The sequence below is a fragment of the Pinus tabuliformis genome, chromosome 9 (genome assembly GCF_031772625.1).
Source record: "Pinus tabuliformis cultivar Carrire ecotype Pingquan chromosome 9, CPIR1, whole genome shotgun sequence".
NCBI classification, from domain to species: Eukaryota; Viridiplantae; Streptophyta; class Pinopsida; order Pinales; family Pinaceae; genus Pinus; species Pinus tabuliformis.
In genome coordinates, this window is record NC_142307.1 from 775,895,217 (window position 1) to 775,920,000 (window position 24,784).

The window sequence follows — 24,784 nt, forward strand, 5'->3', positions numbered from 1 at the left end:
AAAAGTCCATTGTTTTTTCTCACTCCAACTAGTAGTTTTTCTTTAAATATACACGAAAAAATAATACACTTTGTTTTGAAGATTCCTATTAAAGATATTTGACCACTCAATGAACAATATCTATCAATATTTCAAGAAGAGATTAGGGATATTCAACATACCTTCATTAATCAAATGAGTTTTATAGGTTCAAGGTTATTTATACAGATAGATTCTCATTTACAAGAAGCATTCAGAGATAAAAAAATCTACTCCTTTTAGTGACAGATCCATCATTCTTGTGGGTGACCTTGGTGAATTTTCTCATGTCAAACATAAAATTCTATATGTAGGTAAAACAATATGGAAAGTTGTCTATAGAAATTTCAACATTATCTTCACTTTCTATAGAATTTTCCACGAATAAGAAAATGATCTAAAACAATCCTCTTCTTATAATCCTTTTACTAATATAAGAAATGCAACCCAAATGGCATAGAATATATGGTTTCAAGGTGTTTCATTAAGGAACTCCATGGTGTAAAGGCCACTGGTTCAAAACTCCATGGCCAAAAACCCAACCATGCTAAGGGCTAGTGTGTTATAGGCCTAGTGTGATCCCCAAGTGATTTTTATGGCTTAGACATCTTCGGGTCATAGCTAATAAAGCCACAAGTTAGTCATGTAATCATCCAAAGACTCCATAAACTAGTGAAAAAAAACTAATAAAATGTAGAATGCTTTCTTCATGGTTGGGATCTTCTCATGTCATGTTTTGACACAATCTTGGCTCTTATGGAAAATATTTTTATTTCATTTCGCAATTGATTTCTTCCCAACAAATAATTTGGACTCTTTACACAACAAGAAGATGCTAAAATCATTGAATTCTCCAATTGTAAGATGCATTGTAGAGCATAATAGATGAACAAAAATAGTTGGAAATAATGATGACGAGTTGGAAAGTGAAGTGTTTTTATGCCATAGACAAAATTGCATGTTGACATGTAACTTTTGGGTGGAAGATGGCTTAGTTAGTAGTGCACTTGGACATATTCAAGATATGTTATCTATGGTTAGCTCAAAATCCGCTCAACACCCATAGTTCACTATAGTTCCTTTTGATAATTACATAGGAATTCCATTTAATAAAAAAATATCAAAAACTTGTACCTATAACTCCTATTATTAGAGGAAATCATAAAAATGCCTTTGAAGATGGCACGGGAACTTACTATACACAGGTCACAATGGTTGACTTTAGAATGATATATTGTTGATATTGGAAATAGAGAGAGGTGGGGATTCATTTTTTTAGCTGTATCAAGATCCAAATCCATAGATGGTTTATTCCTTTCACCACATTTCTCTTTTAAGCATTATGCTAAAATGAAAAATAGTGCATATGTTACACTTGGTAAGAAAGAAGAGAAATAATTGAAATATATATATAACATAGGAAGAAGGAAAAGCAACAATTAAATCTGAAATTTTATTATTACCTAATTTTCATTTTTTCACCATTTGTGTGATGTTTAATTTTCTTCTTGTTCAAATAGTTTTTTCCATCTTAATTGACCTATTTCCTTATTAATGTTTTTATTCTCTTGAAACTATGAACATTACAAATTCTTCAAATCTTAATTATTTTTCGCATGATATTATTATGAAAGAAGAATACCTTACTCACCTTAAAAATATACTCACTACTAGAAATAGATGTTCATACCACCTTTTTATAAAACATTTCAAATATGAAGAGAATTGTGCAAAAGTCACATCATATAAATCTAAAAAGGATGCTAAAAGGAAACTTAGGACTGAGTAGCTTCACATACATCATGGTCATCTAGTAATAGTTGATGTTAATTCATGTTCTTCTTATCACTAATCTGGTTCCATTTTAGAATATGATATGTTATATTTACCAGATAAGAAATTTTTATCATTTATTTCATTTGAATTTTAAAAATCATTTTCTTATATTCAGTGTGAATTTTAAGCATCACATTAAATTTAATGTGAGCTTCTTAAAATTTTTGATATGTGTCAAAATTATGTGATAAAATTCAAGGCATCTTTATCTTTACCTTTAACAGAACATTTTTTATTGCTTTGAATGGCACAATGTTTCATAATATTAATGCCAACCATATGTTTGGTTTGAAATCTTAGAATGTGACATATTTTTAAAGTTAACATCCTTTTTATTTTCCTCTTAAATTTATGACATTCGTTTATAACATTTCACTTGTGAACTTCATATATACATATTTCTTATCAATTTGTTATATTATAGTTGTTCAATTTATCACTTATCCAATTTTGATATTACTTTTAATGAATTTAAAATTTAAGACATCCATTTAATGATAATTCCATCATTTTTTATTTATTATTCACATTTTATAAATCAATGTTTTATAGCAGTTCACTTAATCACTTCATAAACCCATGTTTCTTAAAAAAATATTATCTCTCTTCTACTACTTTCCTTATTTATCTTTTTCTATAATTTATTTATTCCATTGTAATGAAAATAAATCAATGCTTCACTAAGAGCAAAAAAAAAAATAGTTGTGAATATATATTATTACTCTTGAATAAATCACAAATCTATTGTTATACATTAATGCTATTCACTCAAGTACTTCATGAACACATGTTTCTTTGCACTTTTTATATATCTATTGTCATATTTCCTATATATATTTTACTAAAATTCTTTTGTTGCAATGCAATGAACACAAATCTAGATATGTATGAGAGCAACAAAAATTACACCTTGTATTGTGCTAAAAAAAAATCATTATCACAATATGGCATTACAAAACTAACATAAGAATGTGGTTGTGTGAAAAAAATTGATGTGAAACTAATATAAAGGAGAAGCTTAGGATAATGTGATGATAAAAATTTTTCATCTCATTGTGACAAGCAACAAAAATTGGCATTGCATTTTTATGAATAAAATCCACCATCACAATGTCACATTACAAAACTAACATGATTAAATGATTATGCAAAGACACAAAAATGCTATGAAATTTTTTCAATGCTCCAATATACTAAACAAAATCATTTTCACAATGTCATTATGAAAATAAAAATGACATGAGCACACTATGAAAAAGTCCATGCTACATTTGCATTATGATTAATAAAAATATTTATTTCAAGTTCACATTACAAAACTAACAGCGCAATGTGCTTGTGTGAAAAAAATGGTGTAAAATATTTATGAAAACAAATGCTTGGAAAATGTGATAAAAAGTCAATGTCAGATTGTGACAGACAAAACAATGTTAGAAATTTCACAAATAAAAATATTAGACATTTCATTTTGATGAAGATTAAACATCATCACAACATCACATTACAAAACTAACATCGCAACACGGTTGTGAAAAAAAATCACATGAAAATTCCATGAAATTTTTTATCCATGTCACATTGTGCTTAACATGATTGTTGTTGCAAGATAGCATTAGAAAACTAACAACACATCCTAGTGGTGCAAAATAAAATGGTGTGAAACTACTTGAAATGAAATGTTGGGACAATCTGATGAAAAACTAACATCACATTTTCCATAACAAGCCAACGCCATGGTTATGAGAAACTAATACAATAAACTTTGCATGTTCATGAACAAAAAAACATCATCACAATGTCACAATAAAAAACTAGCATCACAATTTGGTTGTGAAAATAAAATGACATGAATATGCTATGAAAAAAACATCACATTGTGATGAATGACATTCAATGCCACATCTTGAAAAGCATAGTTTTTTATTCCAATGGTAATAACAAAAAAATGGCAAGAAATGAAATCATGAAAAGAATAACAAATGGTAGAAATTAAAATGAGAAAAAATTGACAAACAATTATCACATCCAAATGCGAAAACCAAAAAAATAAAAAAATAGAAGAAAAGCCTTCACACCATTATGTTATGCACTTAAAAAAATGTGCATAATAATTACCATGGTCAACCCAAGGCCAACTATGCTCTACGTGGCTAATCTTTGTCAAGTATGGTCAAACATTATCAAACATTACCATTGTTCAACCACATCTTCACCATATTTAACCATATTCAACCATACTCAAGCAATGTCAACCTTAGACAAAATGGTCGACCATCATCACTATGTTCAAAGGTGTTCAAGGTGGCCAACCATAGTCAGTAATGGAGAACCATAGCCAACCATGCTAAATATGGACAATTATAGTCAACCATTTCTAGCCATGTTCAACGATTTTTAACGTGTTGAACCATGGTCAACCACATTCAACTTTTAGCAACATATTAAACCATGGAAAACGATAATCAATGAAACTTTGCCACAGGAAAAATTAAATTAATGTGGACATCATGGTCAAACACATTCAACCATTGGCAACATGTTCAACCATGGAAAACCATAGTCAATCAAACTTTGTCATGGAAAATTAAATTAATGTGGACATCATGTTCTACATGGTATGTGTTCATCGATAGGCAAACAATGACAACCATATTCAACTATCTCCACCTCTAATTAACCATATGTTTACCATAGTTAAGCATGGTTGAATCAGCTCAACCATGGTCAAAATTTGTCACCACATTCTACCATGGGAGACCTTGTTCTCTTTTACCAAACATGGTCAACTATAGTTGTGCATGGACAGCCATCATGAACCATAGTCATCAAAACATCATCAACCGTAGTCAACCATGTTCAACCATCATCCTCAAAAGCCAATCATAGTCAACCATAATCAAGCATAGTCATCCATCTTCAACCTTGTTCGTTTTCCTCAAGCTACGATCAACCTAGTCCAACCATTTTCAACATGGCCACATAAAGTTTACCATGGGCAACCATAGTCAAAACTCATCAACTAATTTCACACATGCTCAACATGTGGCACCATCCTAACCACATTCATTCACAACAAACATGGTCAACAATGGTCAACCACAATCTTCTATAATCTATTATGGGTAAGTTTAATATAATATGTATTACTATGGTCACCCTTAGTCAACCACTTCCTCACCATCATCAAAAACATTAATTTACCATATTTAATAATCACTACATAATATCTCACATAATCAATTAATCTACTGATCACCTTTCAAATACCTATTTAAAATACCCATTTAAACCAATTGAAAAATAGCTCCTATCAAGTTGTGCTAGTTACAATTCTATCCTTAAGTTTATGACAGTTAATCACAATAATAATGGATACGCAATATGTTTTCAAATACCTATTCAAACCAATTGAAAAATAGCTCCTATCAGGGTGTGGTAGTTATAATTCTATCACTAAGTTTATGATAGTTAAACACAAAATAATAATGGACACGCAATAAGTCCATTTCATATATTTCTTTAACAATAATTTATGAACTTTCAGCCATTGGTTATTGAGTACAAATTCGATTCACATTCCCATCACACTAGTAACGAATTAAAATAATGATAAAGAATGTATTTTCTGTCCACCTACGTGCAATGCATTCTCTAGTGGAAAAATTTATGGTAAAACCCTAACCTTTGTTCTTGTGGTAAAATATGGAGGAGTATCTACGTCTGTTATCCCTTTTCTTGGAATGCACATCGAGATCAACCTACTTGGATTGCAATCCCCACTGGAAAAAGAGGCATCGTTAAAATCTACCATTTGTTATTCTGGTATTGATGTGTAAACTCTTCAGGAATCTATGACGATATTTTCCCTTAGTAACAGTGCACATCCAGATCAACCTACCTGCAATGTATTCTCCACCGAGGGAAAAAAGTATCGTAAAACCCTATGTTGCCATGAAACGTGGGTTCGGGGAGGGGAGGGGAGGGGAGGGGAGGGGAGGGGACGGGACGGGACAGATGTCAGATGTCTGTTAATTGGAGTTTATATATTAATAAAAATCATCATAAAATTTGTCTTAAGACATTTCTAAACTAGAAATAGGAAATTTTAAAATACTAAAATAAAAATAGCTAATAGTAAATAATGGCTTACTCAAGTCATGTCATCAGTATCACTAAGATCTTCAGTTAGCATGCTCTCCAGTTAGGAATCACTCTCATCTTGAGGCTCTTGCTCATTCATAGTAACGAGAGGTAGCTCAATAAGGTCATTTGGTTGTATCTCCTCGTCCACACACATAGCATCGTTTGTGTATTGGTCTCTATCTTTTGAAAGGACCCTCTTTGTATCCAAGGTCTTTTGGAGATATGAGACAAGTGTGCTATGTGTATTGGTTTCATCTCTTGAAAGGACCCTCCTTGTATCCACAGTTTTTTTTAGATATGAGTGAAGTGTGCTATGAACTTACACTAAGTTCTTTGCTTTCTTTGAGTCCGACATATTTCTCTTTACTAAATAGATAAAGGCATACGTACCCCAATTCCTCTCGCAAGATGAAGAACTAGCTACCTAGAATATTAGGTGAAACCCATTAAATTAATTAAAAATAAAAATAAAAACTAAAATAAACTCTAAAGAACCCAAAAAAAAACTAGATTTTGGGATTCTAAATACCCATCATCAAGATTTTCTGTACCGATAACCCAAATTTTTTTTAATGAAGAACCCAGTGATTATAAATTATTCTCATAAACACTTGAACCCAATCCACTACATAGGAACTAGAAACCGAAACGGATTCGAAAACCCCACCCCAGATTCGAGAAGCGTACAACATAGGTAAAAACCTACCATTTGTTCATCTGGTAATGATGTGCAAAATATTAAGGAACATATTATGTTCTTATCCCTTTTCTAGGAAATCACAGTGACCCTATCAGAACAGGAAACATGCACACTTGCAGTTCATATGATTCACATTTGTCTGCCAACGACTTCACATATATGACTTTCGTATACGACTTCACATATATGACCTTTCAACGTCTTCGTGGTAAAATTGAGTAATCATTTCCTCCACTGAAATTATGAAATCTCACCCTGCATATCTAAAAAAAATTATGCTGGATATCTTTGAAAAATCTATTCATCCACCCACATTCTGAAAAAGCAACTGCGTTACAGCACTGAGGTTAAATGGATATAACTGGCCCACCTCATGGATTCCTTGGAGGGCCAAGATTGTGGGACTTTTATATCCCACTATCACACCTAAGCCCAACAAGTTAAAAGGACTGGTGCCTCCGTTGCTTCCACCAGCAGTACTCCGAGTCATACCAATGCTGTTGGTTAGAAGACAATACGGTAGACGAATGATTAATGAGGTCTCTGCAGTTGACTGGATATGACTATCTGTCATGAAGTTTGGAAATTATTAGGGATGTCTCTAGCTGCTACTCTTATATAACCAAGGAGGTCCGGCTTATAAATTTATGCAGATCAAGTGCTGCATAGTGTTTGCTCGGCCTGATCGCAAAATAGAGCTTTTTCTACGGGCCGTGGCTGGATCGTATAGGTGAGTATGTATGTTTTTTTATATGATATAACATGGTGAAAAGGTCTTATAATTTCTTTTACGTGGCCTTGATATTGAGATTCAGATTATTAGCTCAGCGAATTTGATATCTTTTTCTTTACAACAGATTTCAGATTTGAAGTTAAAATTTATCTTTCATGTGTCAATTCAGATTTGAGGTTAACATCCATCTATCATGTGCCCATTCTAATTCTTCCATATCTCAAATGAAAAACAAAAACAGTGGAAGAATTATTATTTCTTTTATGGAAATTTTTAAATCTCTAGATTTTTTTAAAATTAAAATAAAATTTTGTTATAGGAAGTTATAATTTTATGTAAGTTATAAATCAGTAGTTAGGTTTGGAGTATATCTTATAATTGTTTTTATTTGGTTAAGATATATCAATTTTTTTAGGAAGTAAGAAAACAGGTAACTGCTTAAGGCCTAGAAGTATTTGATAGGAGTGAAAATCTGCCTCTTTAAGAATCTCTAGCCAATAACTCCAGGTGAGGTGGTTGTGGTGAGTCAGCTTGCATTAGTGAATAAGTCTTGATATTAAGATTCAGATTATTAGCTCAGTGAATTTGATATCTTTTTCTTTACAACGGATTTCAGATTTGAAGTTAAAATTTATCTGTCATGTGTCAATTCAGATTTGAGGTTAACATCCATCTATCATGTGTCCATTCTAATTCTTCTATATCTCAAATGAAAAACAAAAACAGTGGAAGAATTATTATTTCTTTTATGGAAATTTTTAAATCTCTAGATTTTTTTAAAATTAAAATTTTGTTATAAGAAGTTATAATTTTATGTAAGTTATAAATCAGTAGTTAGGTTTGGAGTATGTCTTATAATTGTTTTTATTTGGTTAAGATATATCAATTTTTTTAGGAAGTAAGGAAACAGGTAACTGCTCAAGGCCTAGAAGTCTTTGATAGGAATGAAAATCTGCCTCTTTAAGAATCTCTAGCCAGTAACTCCAGGTGAGGTGGTTGTGGCGAGTCAGCTTGCATTAGTGAATAAGAACCAGAAATAGTTATCCTCACTACTGGTTTGAACACTGACTATTGATTTGACAGCTTAATTATGATCAATTTTCCAACCTGTAAAAAAATATTTTTTCCATTTATCAAATAATAAATTCTGTTACAGAGAGATCAATGGTGATTGATTATAAAAATCCTATTTATTTTTTGTTTTTTTAATGCTTATTTGAGCGGACCAAAATCTCAGAAAAATTATATTGAAAATGTAATGTGATAGAGCTTTTTTCCTCTCTTAAAGTTCTACACCATCCTTATTATATTTGTGACCAGAAAATATGTTTCTTTTGAAAGACGAGCTTGCTCTCCCATTATATACAAATTTGAGATTATCATGAAACATGTTAATTTAGATCGTGGTAGGTCTAAATTCAAATTCTTTTACAAGTGGCACAAACACAGGGATAGGAACTACGCTAGGGATTAACATTTTGTTTTTGTTGTTGCAGAGACAGTCGTCTAACAAGGCAGGAATGCAAGCAATGGCAGTGGGGCCGGTGAGCTACGAGCAAGTGTTCTGGCAATCCAGAGTTAGTGCTGCCTTCCGAACAGGATGGGCATGTCTCATGGTGGGAATTGTCATGCAGTACAGCAGCATGCATCACCACTGGTTGGCATTCCCTGTCTTTGCATATGTTGTGACCGTTACGGTCGTTGGGGAGGCCTCGTTCGGAGAAGCACTGCGATCCGCCTTCTCTGTTCTGATTGGAACTCTTCATGGAGCCTTCCCCACGATAGCCATCCTATGGTTGATAAAACCCCAGAGATTTTCAGTATGGGCAACAACAGCGTGTGTTACTGTGAGCTGTTTTTTCATCGCCTATGCCAAAGTTGTTAATATTACCTCCAAGCGAGTAGCATTTGCCCAGGTTGTTATCATTTACATTTCTGCTTTCATGATGAGGGAAACTATGGATTCAATCACATACCCTCTACGTATAGCAGGGACTACTGCTCTTGGGGCAGGTTGTGCCTTACTGGCTTTGATCCTTCCGGTTCCAAAACTAGCTTGCTACCAGGTAATCTCATTGTTTTATAGTTTTTTGGGGCTGGGTAAGAACTTTGAATTTCATGATTTAAATAATATTTTGTAATATTAGCAATTGATTGAATTGTTTCATGGTAATTTTATTACTCTTTGAATTTCATGGTTTACATAATACTTCATAACAATTATAACTAGGAGCAATTTATCTACTAGATAGCTCATCTCATTGCTCTCTATAAATCACAAAGATTTTAATGAAACAAATCATTATGGCAAGCTCAAAATAAGAGATCATTGTAGTATTTGAACTTTTATTGAACCTGGTAAAAAGTTTGCTTCTATCCATCTCAAAGGTTTTTTCTGTAAACATGAAAATTTGAATTCTAAATATGTTGATTAAGTGACTAAAAATTTGAATATAACCTCGGTTGTTCAGTTTCAAGAGAAAAGCAAGCTGTCTGCTCGCATAACCTCAGAGGTCTTCAGACTTTTGGCTGAAGCCTTCAATGCAGATGAATACGAGGAGGCTAATTCATTACGCTTCCAAGCTAAGTCCTTGTCCACTGCTGGAGGCATTATTCTTAAGCAAGTGGAAGACAATCAGGTAGAAATTCCTATTATATTGACATACATACCTCTCTACCATATGTTCCTAGTTAAATTGCAGCAGTAAACTCTAATCTTCTGTTACTGTGCAACAGGTAGATTTAAAGTGGGAGCTGCCAGCAATAGGATGTTTGCCATCGGTTAGATTTTTCAGTAAAGAATATGGTAAACTGAAGCAATCTCTTGCAGGCATGGAAATGGCCCTGAAATTTTCACCCCCCTCTCAAATCGGAGACACAACACATGTGTTGCTTGCAGACCCACTACTCCATCTCACAACGTGGGCAAGTCTAGCTTTAAATCATGCAGGTTCAGCCTCCATGAGCACAAATCCAATGCTAGGACATAATGAATTCATCCTGGAACAAGGGAAAGAGGCTTTAAAGTCATTTGACGAAGCCTTGGCAATTGTCATACAAAGAATCTGTGGTACCTACATGCAGAAGCCCTATACAAATAAGCCCACTAGTCTACCAATCCCTGACCATGAATTGGGCTCTGCTAACTCTGAAGAGTTGGATAAGGTAAGACAAGCTACCTTTAAATATCATCTCCCAATGTGCTTCTTTGTGTTCAGCATGAAGCATCTGTGTAAAGAAGCCATAGACATGATACGACCTTGTGCTGAAAGAGTGCAGCAGATTGCTCCACTAAACCCTGGATCCCAATCCACAGAAGGTTCTAGCTATTGTAACCAATGCTCCCTGCCTCTGAGAACTATTTCTATTAACATCGATGCATTACAGGAAGAACCATCACAGGTGGTTATGAAATCTAAACTTATATGGCAATTTCTCTGTGATGTGATAAGCTGCATAGATACCAACAGACTACTCATAGCATCAAAATGTTCTGTATCTCTTGGACTTTCAGTCTTGTTGGGGGTTTTATTCAGTCACCAACGAGGATATTGGGCTGGAATTGCAGTGGCCATCAGCATGGGCACTTCCAGAGAGGCAACCTTCAAACTTGCAAACGTTAGAGCTCAAGGTACTGTAGCAGGATCTGTGTATGCAGTAATAGCAAGCATTTTAACAGCAGAATCCATTCTTCTGAGAGCTGTGGCTCTTATACCATGGGTAATATTTACCAGTTTTCTCAGACAGAGCAAGATGTATGGTTATGCAGGAGGATTGTCTGCCTTCCTTGCAGCGATCATCATTCTTGGGCGAAAGGATGTGGATCCACCCTCAGAGTTTGCTATCGTAAGAATCACAGAGACTTTCATAGGGATAGGATGTTATATATTAGTGGAACTCATATTACAGCCAAGGCGAGCTTCAACCCTTGCTAGAAAAGAATTAGTAGTCGTTGTCTGTAGCCTCCAAGATTTTACCAGCTCCTTGATTTCTGCTCAAAATAGCAAAGGTTGTGTGCACTCACATGCGTTGGCTCTTCTAGAGCTGAAAGAGAAGGAGAAGAAATTAAAGGACCATATTTGTAGCCTAAGTAATTACATAGAAGAAGCAAAGGTGGAGCCAGACTTCTGGTTCCTGCCATTCCCTGCAACTACATACTCAAAACTCCTGAACAGTTATTGCAAAATAGCAGACCTCTTGCATTTTGCTATGCTTTCCCACGAATACATCGTTGATAGCTGTGCCAGAAATGATCTCTCAGTAGAAACCATCTATGGCTTCATCCAGGATGATCTCCAAGGGTTTGAAAGTAGAGTCAGCGAGGCGTTTCAATGCTTTGCAGAAGTACTCCGAGTTAAATCTCCCAGAAAACTAATTATGCAGAGCCAACATATTGAACACAGCAGATCTAAGAACCTTCAATCAGGTACTAGATTGGCCACAGTTCATGATCATGGTGGTGTTCCTGGGATCCATATAAACATAGAGCACCATCCCAATTCAAATTATCATTCTGTTTTAGTAGGCCATGGGCCTTGTGATATTGCAGGTGATGGGGAATTTACACTTTCTCTTATTAAAAGTGTGCAGGAAGTGGTGACACATATTCTGTGCCTGCAGGACGAGATCAGCTCCACAAATGATTTTGTTATTTCTTTAAGTTCTCTGGCCTTGTGCCTGGAGAATATAGTGACCGAGTCAAAGGAGATTGAGAAAGCCGTTCATGAGCTCCTTCAGTGGGAGAATCCTTGGAGCCTTATAGACTTGTGGGAAATATATGATATGATAAATGGAGGTCGTTAGGTTCTCTGATCAGAAAGCATGTTAGAAAAACTGCGACTGCAATCTACAAACCGAATTCACGCTCATTAGAACATCTGTATGTTCTCGTTCATTCTGGTTTGGCTAATCCGTAACACATGCTACCTAGATTTTCCGGCATTAGGGTTTGTTGTAAACGTCCTAAATTGCGATGTTGAACTCCTATAATCGTCAGAAAAAAATGTATGGTAGTTTATTCTAATGGCTATACTTGGGGTCAGTGGCCTAAGGTCAGACCTAATGCTAGTTTTATTGTTATTCCTATAATTGGGTCAGTGGCCTAAGGTCAGACCTATTTTTTTAGTTGAATCAAGTGTTCAATAAATTGGAGGCCAGGAGAGTTTGACACTATGTATGTATCCCTAAGGCTTGTTTCAATAAAATGGTATTTATAATATTGTATGCTTACTCAACCATTGGCCGGCCGGGCAGTTTATTTTTATCAGCCATTGCGTTCCAAACAATATTATTAATCACGACCAAAATATTTTGGATTTCGGAATTTTTTTTTAATGTCAAGCTGTCTCGGCGTTGTCTAATTTTTTCCTTTTGAATTTTATTATATCATTTTTATGTTTAAAACATTTTTTAAATATATAAATGAATTCAGTGTTATTAAAAATGGTTGAGATTTTTGCATAATGCGCCCTTCAAATTTTTACTTGATTTGGAATAAAATTGATTGTAAAAAATATACCAAAAACACAGAGGATTAAATTGAACATTTCAAAACCATTGAACATTTCAAAACCATGACCAAGAGGATTAAACTGAACATTTCAAAACCATGTCCAAAATACTTGGATTTTTTATAATATATGATGGTCCGAGTGTTTTTGTTGCACTGAAGAAGGAAAGATAGGGAATAGTAGTATTTTGGGCACTCAAATAAGTCTGTTACCGGAGTGAAGCGAATGGAGATGGTATAAGGCTCATAAAAAACTATGCTATTAGATAAATATTGCTATCGAGGGGGATGTGAATGTTAACATCAATCTTTTTATTTCATTAACTTTTTGAAAGATATATGAGATTTACGAAGATATGATATAATGTTTATTGATCCTATTAAATCTGAGTTATTTATTGATTAACCAGATAAAATATCATAGGGGAGTGAACTTCCATTTTGATCATATGAATAGAGTAGTGGTGTTTTATATGGGAGTGAGCTTCCATTCCGATGATATGAACAGATAGGACAAGTAGTGTTTTATATGGGAGTGAGTTTTCATTTTCATTATATGAACCAAAGAAATACATTTTTCATTTTGGTTATATGAATGAGGGTTATTTTAAATTTGTGAAATTTTATAGATGTGAATAAAATTAAATGTTTAACTTCATTTATATCTATAAAATTTTCAATATATTCTTATAAAAATTCCAAATATTCCATATATAATATAACCAAATTATAAATACAAATTAGCTTCCATTTTGATGAAAAAAATAGATGAGTAATGTTTTATTTATTGGTTATTATCTATTATATTATTAATAATTAGCATAGATTTATCTGAAGTATGGATCTAGCATGAGCCTAGAACGATCAAATTCCTTCAACTGCAATTTTTTTTAGAGTGCAAAATACAATGTGTTATTTTTCATTGTTTAAATTGTATTTTTGAATGGTAAATAGAGTATAAAATTTTTAACCATAAAAGATTAATTTCATTTTCTATATAAAATTGATATTCACATAAATTAGTCAACAAAGATTTTCAAATAGTTTATTTAAATCTATTGTTAAAATATTTTTGAAAAGTATAAAATTTAAACATTATTCACACATTTTTTTTGCGTCTAATTATTTTACATTATATTCATATTTTTTTAATTATAATCTACACTATTTTTCTATTTAGAACATAGTTTTTATTTTTTATTTTTATTTTTAAAAAGCCCCTATTGACAAATTGACAAATTTACACCTCCCTTCATACTAAATTGTATAATAAACCTCTAGACTGAGTGAAAAAAATATTTTTGTATAATTAAAGTTTTTCACTTATTCTTATGAAAATAATTTTCAATGTTCAGTGATCATATTAGACCTGAGTTATTAACTTATTAACAAGTTACCATGTTATAAGGAAGTGAGCTTCCACTCTGATAAGATGGATAGTTGAATGGCATTTTATTGATAGGTTATTATTCAGCACAGTATTAAAGTCAATGAAAATGATTTTCCTTTTAACTGGGTTTTTAGTTATGCTACTTTCTAATCAAATAGAATGGCATATGAGATTCAGCTGCCAGATTGGTATATGGGAGTCAGATACCACTTTGATCAGATAAGAGATGATTCACTGATAGTGATAAGTTGTTGTTACTCAGCATATCGCTGAAAGATAGCTAAGATTTCATTTTTACTTTTTAATCATGGAAGTTCTTTAAAGTTATGTAAATTTTATAAAAAAAAGACATGTTTTAAATTCATTTTTGTGGCGTACACAATCCTGAGCCATTGGCTCACAAGGATAAAATGGTATACGGGAGTCAGCTTCCACTCACTTGCAAGATAAAATGGAATATATAAGATTTCATTGATAAATTATTGCATGTAGCCAGTCCAGACATCTACCCCACTTACAATCAAATTCAATTTTCAAAATGACAAAGTCTCCGATAACAATAATACATTTAAAAATCATCTCTTTCTCACAATCAAATTTGTAACAGCAAAAGGCAAAATCCATGTTGGCCCTCTGCAAAATATTCTATAACCCAAACGATATTGAATTCAGAAAAAACCACGTCAATATGCATGGCTGATGTATAACCACGCGTTTAAACATATAAAAAACCATGAATATTCCCTAAGGCAACGAAGTGAGTGGCAAGAGAAGAGTGGTCGCTGTGAAGATGTGACAGGGGGAGTGAATTATCATCGAAAAGTTGCAAGAGAAGAGTGGCCGCTGTGAAGATCGCACTATCTGCAATGGCAATTAAATACGCGTACTGTCGTCAATCTTGCCGCCCTAGTCTTGGGCACCAGATGCACGCGAGGAGACTCCAGGTGGAGAAATTGCGTCGTCGAAAACACGAAATCTGAGTTGGAAACGCAATAAAATGGCATATTCTGGTCCCTTTTGCCACTTAACTGCTGTTTCTGATGAATGTACGAGTCAGTCGTGATTTGCCGGAAATTCGTAATGGGTCATTCAGAAGTAGACTTTAATACGCCATCGTCCGGTGCAATGGTCCCGCCGCCCTTTGAATGGATCAGGTCTTCTTTAGGTCACGGAATATCGATGCGCAGGGTCTTTGGAAAACTATTGAAGGCCAACCTCCGGAATAAGGGGATTATATTCTGCTGGTACAAACACTTTATATGCAGAAACAGCAAAGCCGTATTCTAACGATTATGCTTTTTTGGTCCAAAAGTTATGGAATTTTGTAAATCTAATAAAAGCGGACAATTTTCATAATTTTAGGTGATTTAGAGGTTTTTGATGATGCTGAATTCATTTTCACTATTAAAAATTTGATTCAAACATTGTCTTTACAAGATTTTTTGAAATTTTTTTGTGCGGATTCCCCCTGTTTTGGTAGCTCAGGGAATTCCTCCGACAACAAATGCAATGGTGCTAAGAAATCCATATACAAGCTTGTAGATTTTATTTTGTAAAAAAATTAGAATGCAGAATTTAAAGAGGCCACATTTTCACCAAAAATTCTGGTATTATTGGGGGACTTTTCGGAGATCGAAGTTGCAGGTGTCAGTGTTCAAGATTTTGGGTGCCCCAAAGTATTCAAACACTCCCAACCTTTTTTTGAAAAAATTCTAGCAAGTGAAAATTTCACCTGAGCTTAGTTTGATTGCAATTTTAGCAAAGAATTAGTTTACATATAAATTTGATAGATGTGAACAAAATCAAACAAATCATAATCCATTAAACTAGGATCTCACTTAAATTAAATAGTTAGTAAAAAGGGATAGGCATCAAATGGTAATCCATTAAATTAAGATCATCATGTAAATTAAATAGTTGGTAGAAATGGAGAGGGATCAATCTATAATAAGCATCAAAACAATTACTTAATTAAGTGTTTCATATTGCTAAAATTATAAAAAAAAAAGAGATCATAACAATTAAATTTATAATTTTATTTTAAATTATTATTATAATTAATTATTATTTTATTTTGAATTATTAATAATTATGTGGATTGGCATGTTTATTTTAGAATAAGCTTTTCAGAATTTTAATTTCAGTTATTATGTAGATGGTGAAAATTTAATCTCCATGAAATGTGTCAAAATATTCATAATAGTATACACAAATCAAGGCTTAAGATTTTTCACCAAATTAGTTATACTCTTTTAATCAATTATCTAAAATTAAATTAAGAAAATGTCATATCAACACTTATTCTATTGTGTCTGTGATATTGACAAATCATACTATTCTAACAAAAACTATTTAAAGGTTAAGAATTTTTACGGTAAAGTGAGAGTTAATCTCCATGGTAAAAAATATTGTTTAACTCATATATTAATTTTTTTAATAACTAAAATAATAATAATAATTTAAACAAAGTTAAAATTCAATTAATTTTATAAAAAAAATTTACTCTAGGTAATGTGAAATATATCTTGGGGTAAGTGTTTTGATGCTTATCATAGATTTAAAACTATCGACATTTACAAACCATTTAATTTATATAGTTGTGCTTGTTATAAATAAAATAATATATAAGTTAAATATATATGCATTTAAAAAAATATGAAACAAGAGCTATATCCCTAAGTTATTATAGATATTCTTAATCTGTATATAGGGTTTATTACAATACCATGGGTCAATATTATGACTTATCAATAACATATGTCAAAAAACCATGACCTACTTCATATGACACATGTTTATATGATATTTTTTTAATTAAAGACATAAGAGCTTAAATAGTTTAATTAATCAATTTATTTAAAGGATAAAAAAGCATAATTACTTTAAGATAAATTTTGATTTGTACTTGCTATTATGAATATTCTAGCATATTTCGTGGAAATTAAATCTCATAAATATTCTAACATATTCTATGGAGATTAGATGTCCACTATCTATTGAATTATGGAAATCGTATTTCAAAATAATCATACCTATCCACATAATTTTTAAAGTATAATTGAAAGTCACCACGTGGAATGTAACCTGAATTCTGCCTCTAGTTGAGAAAAGTAAAATTCGACAAATTTTAAAGATGGTCACCAATGGTAACAGAGCAGCGCTTTTATAGTCAAAGCGAAATGAAGCATTATACGACGAGGTGGTAGAGAACCTAATCCCTCAGCTTTATTCTGGAACTTAGCCAAACAGTGAGAAAATCATATCCTGCGTCTTTATTCTCAGAGTTAGCCAAATAGTGGGAAAATCAATTCCTTTATTCGGTAGGACATTTAAAACAGTAGCAGAAGTACTCCTCCATTGGCTGCGGGAATATGTCCACTGTTCAAATAACGTTTACGTAAACATCCTGCGAATCGTCCTCGAATTTTGCATAAAAAAAGCAAATGGCGTCGAGAATTTCGGAGGAATCTCTTCGCCGACTATCAATGAATGCGTAAGGATCAGATTCGGGCGAAGACAACAATAATATAAAATAATTAAAGTAATAGTTTGGATGAATATCAATTCGTGTGGTTGGAAATAGATTTGAGAAAGAATATAGTATATTTTGTATTATATAATTTTTGAAAATAAAAAATAAAAAATATAATATATAATATTGATTTTTACTATATAATATATAATATTGAAAAATAGTGATAGACGACCATTTGCTATTAAAAGCAATCAATTATTATACCCAGTGTTAGTCATCACAATTCATGGTCTAATTTATGTCTATAGAATTTCAAGCATGTAAGTTATCAAAATCACTTAGGGTTTGCACTTAATCTAGGTCAACTAAAAAAATATTATTTTTTACTTTTTACTCTAATAATAAGTAAAAAGCATTTATTTATTAAATATTTTAAATTTTATGTATAAGATATATATATATATATATATATATATATATTGGAAAAAAAATGTATTAAAATCAAAATTGCATTCATGACTCATTGGAGGAGTACAATAGTGAGGGTTATTTCATTGAGAAAACAAGAGAGTCTTATCAGAAAAATGACCAACTAGAGTCAAAGAAGAAACTTTCTAGCATACCATAGTCTAAAATGCCTATATGGATAAATTCTAGAAAAGAGACATGAAAAAGTTATACTTTATAGTACATAAAAGTCAAAATGTTAGAGATAAAGATCACTTACATAATGTGTCCTCCTTTTCAAAGTCAAAGGCATCATTGTTTCTTTTGTGTTGAGATCGAGGTTCTGAGTTTGGCATGGTTGGATGCTTATTTCTACAATATAATTCACCAAGAGTGCATTAATGGGGTACAGAGGAAGAAACACTCTAGGCATGAAAGCTTGGTTCTAAATCAATTAGTGGATTAAGTGATGCTCAAGGTCCCCAACTTGGTCTTCTAAAATTGAGGTGCGATGAGATTGGAAAACTAGGGAACTTGTGGCAATTTCATTTGTCATGAGTTCTAGAATTTGAAAAGTAAGAGTACTTTTATTTTCCTCCAATTGGTGCTAAATTCCACTTATCTTAGCTTCGTGGCTTTCTAGTGATTCCTTAATCTATCAAAGCTGCTATGTATAATCCATATGGTGGTGATGATAAATATCCTCTATGTTCTATTGATTGAAGCATGGTTCCTATCTAGGTTGTACCAATGACCATAAGATGCAATACGGTTTGAAAGACTTGAATTTCTAATTCTAGGATGGAAGTTTGTTTTAGGATGTTAATAGTTAAAGGGGGATATTCATAAGAATATTTAAGGTTTCTAATTCTACCCAAGATCCCCTAACACTAAATTGGTGATTTTCAAAGCAAGGAAAGAAGAATGAAGTTGGAAGCCAAGTGGCTCACGAGATTAAAGAAGATGGAAAAGCTAGAGAGTACCCACCTGTTAACGGTGCTGGACCTGCCAACATGTCAGGGGATCTCCCCGGTAAGAAGTCCCAACTAGACCTCACACTGTTTGGTGTAGGAGTTCCAGCAGTGGGGTAGTACGGTATCGCCTTGACTGCGGTTGCATGCAGAGGTGAGTAAGATGTCCCTGTTGGTAGCAAGGATGTGACATGCACAACAAGTCAAGGAAGGTGCATAAATGGGTCTAACACACATAACAAGGGTATGAGTGCACCCCTTGGAAACTTGTGACAACATGCGGATTGAAAGGGAACACGCGAGAGAGATACATCACAAGATGGAAAGAAGGTTAGCCAATGATCCAAAGTGATGGTTAAACCAACATCACATATTGATAAGATTCATACAAACATATATAGAAAAGTTCATACGTGGTTCATACATACATGCGTAAACAATAAATACATATATCAATAGAGTAACCAAGATAGCTGAAATACAATAAAAACATATGCAAGAAATGTGTTGGCTCTATTATATTAAGAAAGTGAAAGCTCCAATCATACATATAACTATGACCAACCACTAGTCCCGATAACAAAACTTTACAGTCACTGCCGCCTACTCCAAAGAGATATACTAGCTCTTCACTGTGGAGAAGCCAAGGCTCATTACAATACACTCCAAGCTTTCTCTAAGATACACCTATAGGAAGCTTAGCTCCCAAAAGCCTATACAATGAGTTATGAGATTCTATAAATAGCAAAGGGTGGGGTGACCCTTGACATTCCCATTTGTGACTCTTCACCTACACTCGTGACTCTTCAACTAGTACATAACTATTACATTCTACTACCGACACTTGGTCTTTCACTTCAATAAGATGTTACATTACAATCTGTACATGTACCCATGTGAGACAAAATAGGCTTGAGCAAGCCGTGCAAGACATTACTAAGACTCGGACAGCTCTGGGAAGACCAACTCTTCGACATCCTCGTGATGATTGATAGTGGCGAACTGATGCCAAGCTTAGTAGTCCGTTATGTGTCCGTGTGCTCAATGGTGACATACTGTTGAAAGCGAACTCTCGCCTTCGTTGCATCCAGGTATACTGATTTGGAACCTCTATCCAACTCGTCTAATAACATGTGCATCATAGTCTTGAGTGCAGTCAGACCAACAACATATTGATGCATAGTGTCTGCGTTGATCTTCAAGTCTGTGTTGGTGGCTACATGCATCAATTCATCAAAGTACATGTCCATCTCCAGTCAAACTTGGTTCTTTGACTTCGCCTTAGTGAGTGTGCCAATAGAGGGGATCGTGTGTGTGTGCACAATGACATGCATGCTTCTAAACACCTGTGCATGTGAAGCCTGCAAACTAGTGATGAGTTGTGGGTGTTCCTCGTAGTTTCAAATATGACTTCGGATGTGTGCCTTCAATTCTACCGCCTTTGGCTTCATCATCTTTGGAAAATGAAATGGGGCTCCTTTGTACCACATTTTCCATGTTTGCATGTGGTCGACAATAATGTGCAGATTTTGCAAGATGCATGTACTCCTAGCACAACGTTTCTACCAACTATTGAGATGGACAACCGACTTATGCATGGTGGCGAATCTGGAATACAACATCCGCATGACTGTCTCGAGTGACGATACTTCATCTAGTATCGTTCTCTTCAACTCTGCTCTGGCAGATGATGTAGCTTGTTCTCCTCTCTAAATGGCCACTTGTAACTCCGTAGTCATGTGCTCATTCTCTGTTATCAAGAATCGAACACTCAAGTTGATGGCTTCAACATATGCTCTCGTAGCATCGACCAATGTTGTTGGATTCTTGCACACATCAGATACGATCACTCGTTCTTCAAACTGTGCAGGAGATATGTGAACATCCGAAGTGGGCACTCTGCGCAACTGCACAACTCTGTGTTGCGAATCATCGAAAGATATGTCTTGCATCTCCTCCTCCAGATTGTCTTCAAGGATCTCTATGTCTCCTTAATCGCTTGGGACTTCCTCTGCTTCTAGATATGGTGAATTCGGTGGGGTGACCTCTTGGTTTTGAGGCATCAGGTCAATATCCTAATCTGACTCTGGCTAAACCATCTTTGTGTCCATCTGCTCAAGCATCTACTCAATCTCTTGAGCTAAGTCTTGCTCCTGCCACTGCTCACTCTGTCTGCTCTGTGCCAACTACTTGGATGAGTCTATAACCTATATGGGTGCAGTTTCATCAATTTTTTCATGTTGTTCCCCCTATAGTGCTTTCTTCTGCTGTGCTTTCTTCTCTCTTCTACGAATCTCATGTTCTTCCCTGAGTTTCTGCTTTAACTACTGCAACTCCTTTTAAGTTTTCTCCATCCTCTTTTTCTCTCTTAGCCTTTGCGCAATCCTCTTATCGTGTTATCGGCTCTTAGCCTCAATCTCCAAAGCTACTTTCATCACTAGTGGATCTTCTTTGAACTTGCGGCTTTGTTCTACATTTACGCTATCAACAACCTTTCTCTTGCCTTTGTCACGTGCAATTATGTTACCCTTTGCTGCTGTGATGATGGTGTTCTTTGAGATGCTGCTTCTTTCTACTTTGCCAACCACTCTACAGTTATGCCGACTGGTTCATTGAGCCTAGAGAAGTGATAACAATATCTCCATGGGTCTTCCTGATGCAAATGACATGCCCCATGGATCCAAGGAAACCACACTCTCACACAGTGGTCCTTCACTAAGAAATGTGGGTCATACAGATTGAAACTTTTGGTGTCGAAGGTGAATCTTTTGAACTCCTCCATCTCGGCCTCAACATGCTTGAGATTTCGTATCTCGTACAATCTGATCCACAAAGGAAGAGTGGGCCAAGGTGCCTTCTTCTTCCTGTGCAGTCTTGCTGACAACCTTATCGGAATGTGATATGACACCTCTTGCATGACGAGCTTGTCCATGGAAAACTTTGGTAAAACATGTGGAGCCTTCTCTGTGTTGTACATCTGTATGAAGGTTCCAAGGGGTGAGGCATATCAATCTGCTATGTCAATCAACGCTTCCATCACTGCCTGTGACATGCAAGGTGGATCTTGCTCAAATATCATTTTGTACACCGGGGTGACAAAGTAGTCTGACAACTGTGTGATAACTCTGCGGAAGCTACATTCGAAGAACTATGTGCAATAAGTGTGCACAGAGGTTTCTGAAGGTGTCCATGCCCAACTCAAGCCTGGGAACTGCTGACACACACAGACTGCATCAAGCATGTATGTGGACATGTATATATCCTCTTGCTGACCCTTGGGTGGATGTTGAGATTCTGTCACATGTTCCTTCAACCTGAGATCCAACATGTCGAATCAGTTGCAAGGTTTTCCTTCACTCATCAGTTGGTCCAACACAAACACTCGACTCTACGGGATTTTTTTTGTTCTTTCTTGGCCGTATAAGCAGCATGCAAAGATGACCGAGTACTAATATTCTTTCTGCAGTATCTTCGTCTTGTAAACCTGTCTAGGTGTTGTCCTAAACTCGGTTGGCTCTTTCTCCAAACTCTTCAAGATATCTCTTGAGTTTGCACTGTTGTTGGTTTTGCTGAAGGTTTCTCCATTGTCATCACTGATCGTGGCAAGTGATACATCTCTTGAAAGTCCTTTGCCCTGAAGGTAGCAAGCTGTGTTCCATTTTCACTGCTCAACATCATCATCTCAGGATTTATATGTGAGACAATCTAGTGGATCATGTTCGCACATGGAAATGTAAGATACCTGCATGTAATCTGGTACAAGCCAAACTTTTGAATGTTGACATAAACCCTAAGGTCTTCCAGATTTTCCTCAAATGTGCCTGAGAATATATCATTATATCCTGCCATTTCATCTTGATGTCCTTGTCTATGAACAACATGGTGTCTTCGTAGATAGGCAAGCTCATAGACACTTTTTCAACTACTTCTCCAGTTGCACTTTCAACAGTGTCCTTTGACCCTACTCTCTTGGAGGCCATTGAACTTGAAGTGCTGAGAGACAGATGAACACCTGTGATACCTGGAGAGATAGTAATGATCATGGCAAGAAATCTGCGAGTTGAAAACCAAAACAAATCTGAGGATTGTCATGCAACATACCTAGGAGACTCACTGCCAAAACTATGCAAGGCACATTCTGGGCTATTAGGAGGTTGACTGACTGCTAGAACTATGCAATGCACAGTCCAGCTTGGACTGTTGAGGACTAAAACTGTGTAATGCGCAGTTTTAGTTAATAATGACATGTAAACCCACAAACTGTATTGCACAATTTCTGGGGTTAGCAGGCCACTGCCTCCCAAAATTGCGTAATGTAATCCTGGAGGTTTGGGCCAAGGCAGCCCAGACGCCCTGATGGGTGAATGAAAACATGAAAAGTTATGAATGCATGGTGAAGCTAAGTGTAAATAAGAGTGAAAGATCATGCTTGCAAAGAGTGAGTGCAAGATTTAGAAAACGAGAAAGCAAGCATGTGTATGAAACGAGTCACAACAGTGATGACTGTCAGTGTAGAATCAATGTCTTGCATGCGACAGCAATGAGATGCAATTAAAAACTTGAAACAATGCTTCTACAGGCTAACATTAATTAAAACAACAGCATGCATTCAAAAAAACGAAGAAAACACCATCCATACAAAGCGAAATCCAAAAAGCGACATAAAAGAAGCAAATGACATGAAAAGCAAACTTACCCAGAAAAAGCTAAGTTGAATGTGCTGAAGACTCCTAGATGCGATGTGGTATCTCATAGCTCCAAGATCAATGTGAAGAATGAGCTCTGTAGTGTCGAATAAATAATTATGATAAGGATGAGGCTTATAACCCACATGCCACAAATCTAGGAAAAAGCGACACTTTGAGGGAAGTTTCTAAACAATCTTTGCATGTAACCTCCAGCTGCTAAAAATAGATCCCTAAAATCTAGGAATTATTTTTTTATTTTTTCTTTTTCGGTAAAAGAAGCCCATGCATGCAAATCAGGATTTCTCAGTCCTAGAGGGAATTGGTCAACCTGAAAGCACATGCAACAGTTTGTAAGCCTGGGGATGAGATTTGCACAATTTCTAGGCTAAGCAAGACCAACTGTCCCTCATGCATTGTGAAATTTCTGGACTAAAGCCTTGGCTGTCACTCAGAATTGTGCAATTTCTGATTTGAAGCCCAGTGTTGGGCTAGATTGTGTAGTTTTCAAAGGGAAGGCTACCTAGCTTGACTGCACATTTCTAGAGCCCAGAAGTAGCCCAACAGGACTGCACAATTTCTGGAGGGAAGGCTAGTTCCCCTCTAGAGTTGCAAAATTTTCTGACTGAGCATCTCAGCCAAAAGATTGACTAAGTCTGGAATGACAGCTTGTGGAGGGAGACAAACAAGCTAACATGCACAAGCTGGCAGGCCATTGAAACTCAGCTGAAGCTTATGTACTTACTTAGTGCAAGACATACTGCTAAGGATGGTAGGTATGGAGGCTCCAAAATGAATCTAAGGAAAAATTTTGGAGGGTGGTTGTAGCTGCTAAAACACTTGGCGACACACTGCTAGAACTCCATCTCTCTGAATG

At 34.9% G+C, this 24,784-nt stretch overlaps 1 protein-coding gene across 2 annotated transcripts; it reads left to right on the forward strand.

Moving 5' to 3' along the window:
- Positions 1–7,148: 7,148 nt before the first annotated feature.
- On the forward strand, positions 7,149–12,648 carry LOC149151027 (uncharacterized). 2 transcript variants are annotated; one of them, XM_089441369.1, is made up of 4 exons: positions 7,149–7,427; positions 8,927–9,496; positions 9,902–10,069; positions 10,167–12,648. In XM_089441369.1, the coding sequence occupies exons 2-4, from the start codon at positions 8,951–8,953 to the stop codon at positions 12,231–12,233; spliced, it is 2,781 nt and encodes a 926-aa protein (XP_089297495.1). In that variant the 5' UTR covers positions 7,149–7,427; positions 8,927–8,950; the 3' UTR covers positions 12,234–12,648. The 2 variants fall into 2 exon arrangements, with proteins under 2 accessions (XP_089297495.1, XP_089297496.1); XM_089441370.1 differs by lacking the exon at positions 7,149–7,427 and adding an exon at positions 8,697–8,836.
- Positions 12,649–24,784: the final 12,136 nt, after the last annotated feature.

Coding starts and splice junctions, on each gene's coding strand:
- LOC149151027 (XM_089441369.1), top strand. CDS start 8,951: ATGCAAGCAATGGCAGTGGGGCCGGTGAGCTACGAGCAAGTGTTCTGG. Junction 9,497..9,901: donor CAAAACTAGCTTGCTACCAG/GTAATCTCATTG, acceptor TCGGTTGTTCAG/TTTCAAGAGAAAAGCAAGCT. Junction 10,070..10,166: donor AGCAAGTGGAAGACAATCAG/GTAGAAATTCCT, acceptor ACTGTGCAACAG/GTAGATTTAAAGTGGGAGCT.